The following is a 13444-nucleotide window of genomic DNA, read 5'->3' as shown; positions in this document are numbered from 1 at the left end:
AACATTCACATTTATAGTGAACTGGTGTTTGTTGTTGTTGTTTTTTGAGATGGAGTCTCGCTCTGTTGTCCAGGCTGGAGTGCTATGGCACGATTCCAGCTTGCTCACTGCAATCTCTGCCCCCCAGGTTCAAGCGATTCTTCTGCCTCAGCCTCCTGAGTAGCTGGGACTACAGGTGTATGGCACCATGCCCGGCTAATTTTTGTATTTCAGTAGAGATGGGGTTTTGTCATATTAGTCAGGTTGGTCTCAAACTCTTGACCTCAGGTGGTCCACCTGCCTTGGCCTCCCAAAGTGCTGGGATTACAGGCATGAGCCACCACACTTGGCCCGTGAACTGGTTTTTGACAAGGGTACCAAGACAATTCAATGGGGAAAGTAGTCTTTTCAACAAATGATGATAGGACAACTGGTTATCCACATGCAAAAGAATGAATCTGAACCCCCAATCTCACATCATATAAAAAAATTAACTCGGCCGGGTGCAGTGGCTCACGCCTGTAATCCCAGCACTTTGGGAGGCCGAGGCGGGCGGATCACAAGGTCAGGAGATTGAGACCATCCTGGCTAACACGGTGAAACCCTGTCTCTACTAAAAATATCAAAAATTAGCAGGGCGTGGTGACGGGCGCCTGTAGTCCCAGCTACTCAGGAGGCTGAGGCAGGAGAATGGCAAGAACCCGGGAGGTGGAGATTGCAGTGAGCCAAGATCGCGCCACTGCACTGCAGCCTGGGTGACAGAACAAGACTTCATCTCAAAAAAAAAAAAAATATATTAACTCAAAATGGATCAAAGGGCACAGTGGCTCACACCCATAATCTTAGCACTTTGGGAGGTGGAGGCAGGCAGATGAGTTGAGTTTGGGAGTTCGAGACCAGCCTATTCAATATGGCAAACCCTGTCTCTACTAAAAAATACAAAAATTAATTGGGCATGGTGGCTCATGCCTGTAATCCCAGCACTTTGGGAGGCTGAGGCTATAGTGAGCCAAGATCATGCCAATGCATTCCAGCCTGGGTGACAGAGTGAGACTCCATCTAAAAAAAAACAAAAACAAAAACAAAAAAACATGAAAGACCTAATTTTAAGAGCAAAAACTATAAAATTCTTAGAAGAAAACAAAACTATTGCTCAGGCATGGTAGCTCATGCCTGTTATCCCAGCACTTTGGTAGGCCGAGGCGGGTGGACCACTTGAGGTCAGGAGTTTGAGACCAGCCTGGCCAAAATGGTGAAACCCCGTCTCTAATAAAAATACAAAAAATTAGCCGTGCATGGTGGTACATGCCTGTAATCCCAGCTACTTGGGAGGCTGAGGCAAAAGAATCGCTTGAGCCAAGATCACGCCACTGCACTCCAGCCTAGGTGACAGAGTAAGACCCTAACTCAAAAAAAAAAAAAAAGAAAGAGTAACTATTGATATATGCTACAACAAAACAGAAAAGCATTGTGCTAAGAAGATGGTCATAAAAGACTGTATATTGTATGATTCCACTTATATGACATGTCCAGAGTAGGCAAATCTATCGAGAGAAAAAACAGATTAGTGGTTGCCTAGGGCTGGAGAAGAGAATGGAATGAGTGGGAGAATGGAATGACTGGAGAGTAATAGCTAAGGGGAGTGGTCTCTTTTTGAGATAAGGAAAATACTGTAGGTCAGGCGTGGTGGCTCACGCCTGTAATCCCAACACTTTGGGAGGCCAAGGTGGGCAGATCACTTGAGGTCAGGAGTTCGAGACCAGCCTGGCCAACACAGCAACACCCCATCTCCACTAAAAATACAAAAATTTGCCAGGCGTGGTGGGGCATGTCTGTATTCCCAGCTACTTGGGAGGCTGAGGCAAGAGAATAGCTTGAAACTGGGAGGCGAAGGTTGCAGTGAGCTGAGATCATGCCGCTGCACTCCCGCCTGGGTGACAGAGTAAGATTCCATCTCAAAAAAAAAAAAAAAGAAAATATTGTAAAGTTGATTATGGTGATGAATCCACAACTCTATGTATGAAGAGACTAAAAGTCATTTTAAGGCATATGAATTATAATATCTCAATAAAGCCTTTTTTTTTTTTTTTGAGACGGAGTCTCACTCTGTCGCCCAGGCTGGAGTGCAGTGCCGCGATCTCAGCTCACTGCAATCTCTGCCTCCCGGGTTCAAGCAATTGTCCTGCCTCAGCCTCCCGAGTAGCTGGGACTACAGACGCCCACCACCATGCCCGGCTAATTTTTGAATTTTTAGTAGAGACGGGGTTTCACCATATTGGCCAGGCTGGTCTCGAACTCCTGACTTTGTGATCTGCCCTCTTCAGCTTCCCAAAGTGCTAGGATTACAGGTGTGAGCCACTGAGCCCAGCCAAATAAAGCCATTTTAAAAAAAACAAAAGAGCACATGTTTCCCTAATACACTCAACGACACAGGTATACTCAAATTTTTTTAAGCTAGCCGGGCGCGGTGGCTCAAGCCTGTAATCCCAGCACTTTGGGAGGCCGAGGCGGGCGGATCACGAGGTCAGGAGATCGAGACCATCCTGGCTAACACGGTGAAACCCCGTCTCTACTAAAAATACAAAAAATTAGCCGGGCGTGTTGGCGGGCGCCTGTAGTCCCAGCTACTCAGGAGGCTGAGGCAGGAGAATGGCGTGAACCCGGGAGGCAGAGCTTGCAGTGAGCCGAGATTGCGCCACTGCACTCCAGCCTGGGGGACAGAGCAAGACTCCGTCTCAAAAAAAAAAAAAAAAAAAAAAAAAAAAAAAAAATTTTTTAAGCTTTCCCAAAGTGACAGGCAAAACAGCATCTCAGAGTAATTTTAATTTGCATTTCTCTTATTGTTAGTGAAGATGAGCAACTTTTCGTGTCATTTATATTTCCTTTTCTGTAAACTCTCTGTATGAATTATAATTTTTTTTCTTCCTTTTCTTTTTCTTGGTCTTTGTCTTAAATTGTAGGGCCCTTCAAATGTTAGTAAAATTAGCTCTTTGAGGTATGAATTACGAATATCTTCTCAGGTTATTCTGTTTATGGTGACATTTGTTACCTACAGTTTTTAACTTTAATATAATCAAATCTATAAATATTTTGTTTTTTGAGACTGAGTTTCGCTCTTGTTGGCCAGGCTGGAGTGTGGTGGCACAATCTCGGCTCACTGCAACCTCCGCCTCCTGGGTCCAAGCAATTCTTATGCCTCACCCTCCCAAGTAGCTGGGACTACAGGCACACGCCACCATGCCTGTCTAATTTTGTATTTTTAGTAGAGACAGGGTTTCACCATGTTGGCCAGGCTGGTCGTAAACTCCTGACCTCAAGTGATCCACCTGCCTTGGCCTCCCGAAGTGCTGGAATTGCAGGCATGAGCCACCCCACGTGCCCTCTAATTACTGTTATGTCTCTAATTATTGTTGTTTGTGTGTTTGTTCTATGTTGATAATTTTACTTATTTAGTAGATTACTTTCCTTTAAGCAAAGAAAACTTCATAATCTACTTTTTCTCTCCATAGATTTTCCTGTTTTGGACATTTCATACAAATGAAATAATACAATATGTGGTCCTTTATGACTGTCTTCATAGCATAATGTTTTTGTTGTTTTCTTGTACGATATCAGTAGTTGCTGTTTTTATTGCTGAATTGTATGGCTATACCACATTTCTACCAAGTTCCTTATTGGCTCCAAAACATTAAGATTTCCTAAAAACTTACCTAAAAAGATCAAAAATGGTCAGGTAAGTATAGGCAGTTAAAGCTGCAAAACAATAAAAAAATGATTAAGATATTACTGACCCCTCTAAAAAAATACAGCAAGTTACCTAAATTATTTCTACCAGGGGTATCCATTATCAAAAAAACTTTTGAGTCACTGGCCAACCTCATATATTGGCAGTTATCTAGTAAATTTGATAAATATATGTAGCCAAAGTTGGTTGGTAGAAAAGCTTACTTCCCAACCTGATTTCTCCATTAGGAAAAATGAAGCAATGAATGTTCAAAAGCCCTGTTACCATTTTTCTGCCTGCTTCTGTAATCTCAGCACTATTTCAAATGTATTGTTTGAATAACAGAACAAAAGAACAATGCAATAAAAAACATAAAAAGTTAAGATACAAGAAAAAAATTACAGAATTTCCTTTTTAAGGAAAAGCCAACAAACCTCAAAATCTAACTTACAAACTGCATAAATTAAAGTTTTAATCTATTACATCAAAAACAAATCTCCAGCCAGGCATAGTGGCTCATGCCTGTAATCCCAGCACTTTGGGAGGCCGAGGCAGGCAGATCATAAGGTCAGGAGATCGAGACCATCTTGGCCAACATGGTGAAACCCCATCTCTACCAAAACTACAAAAATTAGCTGGGCGTGGTGGTACGTGCCTGTAATCCCAGCTACTTGGGAGGCTGAGGCAGGAGAATCGCTTGACCCAGAGAGTTGGAGGATGCAGTGGGCCATGATCACACCACTGCACTCCAGCATGGTGACAGAGTGAGACTCTGTCTCAAAAAAAAAAAAAAATCTCTAAATAGATTTAATGATTTTTTTTAAAAATAACAGCTTATTTAAAATGAAAATGGCCAGGCATTGTGGCTTATGCCTGTAATCCCAGCACTTTGGGAGGCCGAGGTGGGTAGATCATTTGAGCTCAGGAGTTTGAGACCAGCCTGGGCAACATGGCGAGACCCCATTTCTGTTTTAAAATATATTTTAAAAGGAAAAAAACTTAAAAAAAAAATTACAATCCTAACGAATGAACAAAAGTTTATAGTTTACAGGGAAGTTTTAAATATATTCCCTTATTTAAATCATTTGAGTTATATACATTTCAGAATAATATGTTCTATGTAAGATATACCTTTATTTCCAATGAGAAAAATAAAAGTGAAAATAACAAATCCATAAAAATATGAAGGTGACATACCTATACTATTAGTAGAACTGCACCACATAAGCAGGAAGCCAGTACATATCAAGTTTATTACACCAAACAGCAGTATCTTCCAGGACTGTGAAAATAAAAATCACTCTTATGTGTACAGAAGTGATAAATTTCACGGGGTCTGTTCAAGTTGCTACAATTTATACTCTGATATTCAAAGGAATAAACATAACTTCCTTCAAAAAGTCTGTGTCACACTTTCTACATCTACCAAAATTGTCATCAGCTAAGTTATTATAGTATACAAGTTTAAAAGAATAATTCCAGAAGGAGAGTTGTTCAAGAGAAAATAAATTCTGACACAGAAATTCTCAAATAGTTGAGAAAAATATACATACATATGCATATCATTTTGTCTCTATAAGTACATATTATAGAGACAATGATGAAGCAAATGGGGCCAAATGTAAGCAACTGGCGAATCTGAATAAAGGGCATAATGATGTTCCTAAAAGTTACTAATCTTGTCCAGGTGCAATGCCTCATGCCTGTAATCCCAGCACTTTGGGAGGCTGAGGTGGGTGGAGGTCAGGAGTTCAAGATCAGCCTAGTCAACATGGTGAAACCCTGTCTCTACTAAAATAAAAAATCAGCCAGGCGTGGTGGCAGGCACCTTTATTTCCAGCTACTTGGGAGGCTGAGGCAGGAGAATCGCTTGAACCAGGGAAGCAGGGGTTGCAGTAAGACGAGAATGCGCCACTGCACTCCAGCCTGGGCGACACAGCGAGACTCTGTCTCAAAAAAAAAAAAAAAAAAAAGTACTGACCTTGGCTGTTCAACATCAACCAAGTAAGGTGAGAAATAAGGAAAAATCTTGATTTTGGCAACACAGAGGTTTTTGGTTACCTTGTAAAAGCGGTTTATGTGAATTAGTGGGCACGAGTACCTAACTGGTATGTGTTTAATAAATATAGGGAGAAGAGAAGGTGAACAGTGTACTGATAATTCTTTCAAGTAGGTTTGCTACAAAAGGAAGCTGAGAAATGAAGCAGCCCTGAGAGTGGAACGTATAACATGTAATTACGATGCAAGAAAGAGGAGAATGATGCATGATGCAAGAAAAACAATGATGCAAGAAACAGAACAATTATAGGGACATCATCTTTCAGTAGGCAACAAGTGAAAGGATTGGCTTTATAGAGAACTGAAAGCTTGTCCAGAGAAACAGGAGGGAAGGCGGAGTGATGGCTGATGTGCTAATGATGGGATGTAGAAGTTTTCTTCTGATTACTTCTTTTCCCTTGGTGAAACAGGAAGCAAGATCATCGGGTTAGGGTGAGGATGAAGAAGGTATTAGAAGCTTGAGGATAGAAACGAAAGAACATCGTATGAAATAGCCATCTAGGAAATTGGAAATTTGAATGAACGAAGGAAATATAAAATGAAAGAAATATAGGCAGCACTAATGGTCTGTCTGATCATGAATTCAAAGTGAGACCAGTCACATGGTTTTATTTCTCTCAGGTTACATTCAGTTGCTTAGATGCAAGTACAGAGCAGAAAGAAAGTGAACTTAATGAAGGTTAGGGATTTTCCAGGAATTAAGACAGAGGGAAGGGGAGCACAAAAGAGTTGAGAACATATAAAAGAAAATGATGCTAGCTGGGAGTAGTGGTGTACCCCTGTAATCCCAGCTACTCAAGAGGCTGAGGAGGGAGGATCCCTTGAGCCCAGGAGTTCAAGACTAGCCTGGATAATATGGCAAGATTCCATCTCAAAAAAAAAGAACAAAAGGGAGGGAAATGATAATGATGGAGCATAGAATCTAAGTTGGATAAGGAAGCAAATGAGAATAACGGAGTTGAAAAATAGTGAAAATATGGCAGAGTTTCAATTGGAGTGCCCATTGGTACTGCTTATTATTGTTTCATTGAAGCTGGCTTTACTTAAAAGTCATCAAATATTCACTGAATGCTTATATTGTACTTCTATAAAAAGGTGAGCAAAATAGAGACAGTCACTTCCCTCAGAGAGTTTATCATTTAGACAACAATGAGAAGCATGAAACACAGTAACTAGAAGGTTTATATTGGTGGCCTAAAAGGATGGCAATTACACCTTTTTATTTACAGTCTCAAAACATACTTTTCTTGCCCTACATTAAAAATGAGAAAACATGGGCCAGGCACGGTGGTTCACGCCTGTAATCCCAGCACTTTGGGAGGCCGAGGCGGGCGGATCACCTGAGGTCGGGAGTTGGAGATCAGCCTGACCAACATGGTGAAACCCCATCTCTACTAAAAACACAAAATTAGCCGGGCGTGGTGGCGCATGCCTGTAATCCCAGCTACTTGGGAGGCTGAGGCAGGAGAATCGCTTGAACCCGGGAGGCAGAGGTTGCGGTGAGCCGAGATCATGCCATTGCACTCCAGCTTAGGCAACAAGAGTGAAACTCCATCTCAAAAAAAAAATAAAAGAGAAAACATGGCTTTAGACTGGATCCATTTAATTTTTTGAAAACTTATAACAAAAAGCAACCACAAAACCATTTTTCTTTAAAACACTTCAGAATTAGAATCAAAACTTTAACAGAAGCTTCCTACCAAAGCAAAACAATTTAACACCAAACAACTGCAATTTTACACTAAAAAAATACTTTTCCAACATAGAAAAATGAAAACAGTGTGGCGGGATCAGGAGTGATTTCTATTGGCCTTAAAAATTATCTTTCTTCAATGTTATAATGTTGTTTGTGCAATAATTAAAATTGGGGTTAAAGAATAACTTACCCTTCGGTCAGCTGCTACAAGTCTAAATTCCCGTAACAACTTGCCAAAAAAGGATCTTTGTGGTTTTCGAAAGAGATGAATTGTCCCCTTTCAAACAAACATATACAAATCAGCATTTAAGTATTTAATCGTCTTCAGAGTTACCATGATATGATATAGTGGTTCCTATGATATGGTATGAGATAGTGGTAATAATAACCAATATTTATTAAGTACTCAATATACACCAAGCACTTATTCTAGACACTTTATGTGTATTTATGGATTTAATATTCACAATAAACCTATGTGGTGGAGACAACTTTTAGTAAGTCATCCAAAGTCACAGAGCCAGTAAATGGCCGAGCAGAAATTCAAACCCAGGCTTTTTAGCTCCAGACCATACTCTTTATTTTTAAATGGATAAGGCAACTTGAACCGAAAAAGAAATAGTTTGCCAAATAGCTCTACTGGAAATTTCTACTGAAAATTCACCTAATTAAAGCTATATATGTGGCTGTGCTTGGGGCTCATGCCTGTAATCCTAGCACTTTGGGAGGCCAAGGCAGAGGGATAACTTGAGGCCAGGAGTTTGAGACCAGCCTGGCCAACATGGCAAAACCCTGTCTCTACTAAAAATATAAAAATTAGCTGGGTGTGGTGGTGCACACCTATAATACCAGCTACTCAGGAGGCTGAGGTGTGAGAATCTCTTGAGCCTGCGAGGTGGAGTTTGCAGTGAGCCAAGATTGTGCCACTGCATTCTAACCTGGGTGACAGAGTGAGACTCTGTCTCAAAAAGAAAGAAGGTTCAGGCAACTATTATAGTAAAACCCCCGAGATTCTCTTGGGCATTCAGTCAAAGTATCTGACATCCTGGCTAGTCTCCCTGGCCCCTGCTAGTATACAGTTTGGGGATAGTAAAGACAGGGCTCACCAATGAGAGAGGAGACCAAGTGGCAACTAGAGGGGATTAACCACCCAAGTTTAGGAAATCATATGGGAAAGCCTTAGCAAAACGGAGAGTTCGAACACATATGAGAAATTAACTTATGAGAAAAGCAGTATCCAATATCAGTGGGAGAAAATATAAGCCAGTCAATAAATGGTATTTTGATCAAGGTAATGTTTCACCCTTACCATACTCCTTACTCTATTATTATTTTTAAAAATAAAATACAGAATTATAGAGTACTTGACTGAAGAAAGTCTAGTTGTATTATTTTATAATCTGGGAGTTGGGGGAAGCCTTTCTTAATAGGACATAAAACCCAAGAAGCTCTAAAGGAAAAAAATTGGTTGATTTTACTATATAATTTCATGGGCGAATGTAATACCCTAAAGGGGGAAAAAAGCTTTAAGAAGGTCAAACTGAAAAAAAATTGTAATTCACAACAGACAATAGGCCAATCTTCTCTATACACAACGAGCTTCCACAAACTATTTTTAAAAAGATGAATAACCCAGTTTTAAAAGTTACACATTTATAAAGCTGGCCAAATCAATACCTGCTCATCATTATTCACATTTGGTTTTGCAACTTGGTATTGTTAATGTGAAATCATGATTTCTGTTGATACTTTAAAAATAAAAATGGTATGCCTCTCCCTACACACAGTCACATCCATCTCTTGAACCTCAGTTCCAGCTGCTTTTGAGGTCAGTCTGATTTTACTACACGGCAAACAGGATATTCACTCTATTGCAGCCCCATCCTGCGGGGAAGGAGTAGCTGGGACTACAGGTGCCCGCCACCACGCCCGGCTAATTTTTTTTTGTATCTTTAGTAGAGACGGGGTTTCACCGTGTTAGCCAGGATGGTCTTGATCTCCTGACCTCGTGATCCGCCCGCCTTGGCCTCCCAAAGTGCTGGGATTACAGGTGTGAGCCACTGCGCCCAGCCAATAAATATACATATTTTTTTCTTGGCTGGCCATAGTGGCTCATGCCTGTAATTCCACCACTTTGGGTGGCTGAGTCAGGAGGATCACTTGAGCCCAGGAGTTCAAGACCAGCCTAGGAAATATACTAAGACCCTATCTCTACAAAAAAATTGAAAAGAAAAAATTAGCTGGGCATGGTGGTACATGCCTGTAGTCCCAGCTACTCAGGACACCAAGGTGGAAGGATAGCGTGAGCCCAGGAAGTCAAGTGGTGAGCCAGCACCACACTTTACTCCAGCCTGGATGACAGAGCGAGACCCCATCTCAAAATAAATAAATAAATAGGGCCGGGCGCGGTGGCTCACGCTTGTAATCCCAGCACTTTGGGAGGCCGAGGCGGGCGGATCACGAGGTCAGGAGATCGAGACCACAGTGAAACCCCGTCTCTACTAAAAATACAAAAAAATTAGCCGGGCGTGGTGGCGGGCGCCTGTAGTCCCAGCTACTCGGAGAGGCTGAGGCAGGAGAATGGCGTGAACCCAGGAGGCGGAGCTTGCAGTGAGCCGAGATCGGGCCACTGCACTCCAGCCTGGGTGATAGAGCAAGACTCCGTCTCAAAAAAATAAATAAATAAATAAATAAATAAATAAATAAATAAATAAATGTACATATGTATAAATATTGTATATGCGTATGTACATATGTATATATATTCTTTGCTTAAAGAATTACGTGTGAGTTATTTTGGTTCCAAAGATTTAAAAAATTCTCCTTAATACTGTTATTTTGGACATCTTCTGTTTAACCCTAGCCAACTTTAAGTTTCAGGTTAAGAGAATCAACAAGGTTTCTAAGAGGCAGAAGGCCACTTCTGATGCCATCCTGACAATGAAAATAAAACAAATATCCTAATGTCATATCACTCTTCCCAAAATTATATTGGCTCTCCAATGCTATCAGAATAAACTCCAAATTTTACAACCTGAATTTCCAGGTTTTCAATGACTTAGCCTGTTTCTTTCCAGTCTTATCTCTTACTCCAGATAGAAACCCTCAACTTCAGTTAAACTGGTCTACTCTTTTGTCTCATGACCACTCTTGCGTGAAAAGGCCACATCTGTCTAACCCAAGCTCTTATTCATATAATGACAAACAAGTATTAGATTAAGAGTATTAGAGTGGGGCACAAAGTACTTAGTTTCATGTTTGACTTCTTAAATGAAGTCTTCCTAGATCATTCCAAACTATAGTGCTTTTTATGCCACTTATTTTGCATTAACCAAAGTAAAGCCTTCAACTTGTTACATTGCTTTGTAATTTTTTAGTAACTTCACTAATGACAAGGGCTATTTTTCTTTATATTTTGTTTTCATATACTTTTATTTTTAATATTATATATTTATTTATTTATTTATTTTTTTTTTTTTTTGAGACGGAGTCTCGCTCTGTCGCCCAGGCTGGAGTGCAGTGGCGCAATCTCGGCTCACTGCAAGCTCCGCCTCCCGGGTTCACGCCATTCTCCTGCCTCAGCCTCTCCGAGTAGCTGGGACTACAGGCGCCCGCCACCACGCCCGGCTAATCTTTTGTATTTTTTTCAGTAGAGACGGGGTTTCACTGTGTTAGCCAGGATGGCCTGGATCTCCTGACCTCGTGATCCGCCCGCCTCAGCCTCCCAAAGTGCTGGGATTACAAGCATGAGCCACCGCGCCCGGCCTATATTTATATTTTTTATATTTTCTAAGAAAGCACTGTTTCCACACAGCATGTTAATAAACACAAAACCTTTTTCTCAATATTTTATTTTAAAATATTTATTTTAAAAAATAAACCTTAAATACTGTTTCCCTGCATGACTAATACTAATGTTTCAAGCATAAAGATATAGTGCCATAGGTTTTCAGGGCTTTATAAAACAGATGTTTTATTTGTATTTTTCTTTATATTTTCTAAGAAAGTACTGTTTTCACATAGCATGTTCTTAATAAACACAAAACCTTTTCTCAATATCCTTTAAAATAAACCTTAAATACTGTTTCCCTGCATGACTAATACTAATGTTTCAAGCATAAAGATACAGTGCCATAGGTTTTCAGTGTCTTATAAAACAGATGTTTATTGAAAACTTCCTCTGGGCCAGGCACTGTACAAAGCTCTGGGAATACTAGAGTGAAACACATAGGTCCTGCTCTCAATGAGCTTACAGTCTAAAAAGTGAGAAAGACGGCCGGGCGCGGTGGCTCACGCTTGTAATCCCAGCACTTTGGGAGGCCGAGGCGGGCGGATCACGAGGTCAGGAGATCGAGACCACGGTTAAACCCCGTCTCTACTAAAAAAATACAAAAAATTAGCCGGGCGCGGTGGCGGGCGCCTGTAGTCCCAGCTACTTGGAGAGGCTGAGGCAGGAGAATGGCGTGAACCCGGGAGGCGGAGCTTGCAGTGAGCCGAGATTGCGCCACTGCACTCCAGCCTGGGTGACAGAGCGAGACTCCGTCTCAAAAAAAAAAAAAAAAAAAAAAAAGTGAGAAAGACAAATAAATATACAACTTTAACATAGTCTGTAAGGATTACAGATGTTACTGGTAAAAAGCACAAGATTCAAGTTTTACTTTCTTAAATTAGGGCTGTGAGTTAATGAAGGTGTATAATCTGAAAGACCTCTGAATTTTAAGTTTCTTATCCCTTTATCTTCAACTCCCTTCAAATCATCAGTATTATAGGCAAGTTGTTTCTATTGTATGTATTCGTTTCGTGCAGCTTTACGTAACAAAACTGGTGTGTGTGTGAGTAAGTGTGTGTGTATAAAAGCACAAGGTACCACCAGAGCACAAAGGAGAAGCAACTAACAGGATACTGGAACATGGGGGAAAGGCTCATGAAAAATAATTAAGGATATATAAGGGTTATTCTGATAAGGACAGCCGGTAGAGGACAGAGAACAATTCTGGGGATGGAAGAGCATATGCAAATTAGGTACAAAGGCTCAATTCATACAGCATGATTTGCAAGCTATTCACTGTGGCTGAAATACGGATGTTGCATACATGTATGCATTTGGCCGGGCACGGTAGCTCACGCCTGTAATCCCAGAACTTTGGGAGGTAGAGGCGGGAGGATCACCTGAGGTCAGGAGTTCGCGACCAGCCTGACCAACATGGAGAAACCCCGTCTCTACTAAAAATACAAAATTAGCCAGGCGTGGTGGCGCATTCCTGTAATCCCAGCTGCTCGGGAAGGTGAGGCAGGAGAATCGCTTGAACCCGGGGGGCGGAAGTTGTGGTGAGCCGGGATCAAGCTATTGCACTCCAGCCTGGGCAACAAGAGCGGAACTCCCTCTCAAAAACAACAACAACAACAACAAAAAAGAGGCTGTAAAAGTAAGAAGTTTGATAATGGGTGGCTTTGTATGCCATGCTAAACAGGACTTTATCTTGAGTGCTACAGAAAAAAAAAAAAAAGAAAATTTGAGTAAAGGAGTGATGTGGTCAAATTTTAGAACTATAACTCTGGCTACAGGCTTCACAATGGTGAATGTTTTGAAGAGCGTAACTGAAGGCTATTTGATCATTAGCCAAAAAGGGTAAACTTTTACCCATTTTCTGTGTGCAAAAGGATTACAGAAAATTTACAAAACATAAAGTGTGTGAATAAGGCATTTTCCCGACCATATCCACTTAAGTAAAAAACTTAGTACAGTGACAAAAGCTTAGGCACAGAAATGTGGTCTCTTTCTCATACGTAGGCTATCAATAAGTACTCCATAAGTTTTTCTAATAAAAGGCACACACCACTTGGACACTTGAAATCCCAACCAACTGCTTAAAGTTCAGAGCTATATATTTGAGCTCTAAAGGCAAAGAATGACTAATTCTAACAAATTTGAGAGAAAACACCATATCCCAACAACCATAACGTCTACTGGGTCTTCCATTAGTTTC

The 13444-nt window shown here is 40.9% G+C and overlaps 1 protein-coding gene across 7 annotated transcripts in view; it reads right to left on the bottom strand.

Moving 5' to 3' along the window:
• The window catches only part of SLC30A6 (solute carrier family 30 member 6), a 98324-nt gene that overhangs the window by 84248 nt on the left and 632 nt on the right, over nucleotides 1–13444 (bottom strand). For all 7 annotated transcript variants that reach the window (XR_009209202.1, XR_009209203.1, XM_058426107.1 and 4 more), the window contains 3 exons: nucleotides 7648–7734; nucleotides 4901–4985; nucleotides 3690–3732 (listed from right to left, as the gene is read on the bottom strand). Coding sequence is in view for 5 of the 7 variants with exons in the window: in XM_058426107.1 (XP_058282090.1) it covers nucleotides 3690–3732; nucleotides 4901–4985; nucleotides 7648–7734 (215 nt within the window). In the remaining 2 variants the exon portion in view is untranslated. The remainder of the gene's footprint in view (nucleotides 1–3689; nucleotides 3733–4900; nucleotides 4986–7647; nucleotides 7735–13444) is intronic.

Source organism: Hylobates moloch, unplaced genomic scaffold (genome assembly GCF_009828535.3).
Source record: "Hylobates moloch isolate HMO894 unplaced genomic scaffold, HMol_V3 SCAFFOLD_13, whole genome shotgun sequence".
Taxonomy (NCBI): domain Eukaryota; kingdom Metazoa; phylum Chordata; class Mammalia; order Primates; family Hylobatidae; genus Hylobates; species Hylobates moloch.
The sequence above is the reverse complement of the archived record's forward strand: the minus strand, read 5'-3'. Positions and strand labels throughout refer to the sequence as shown.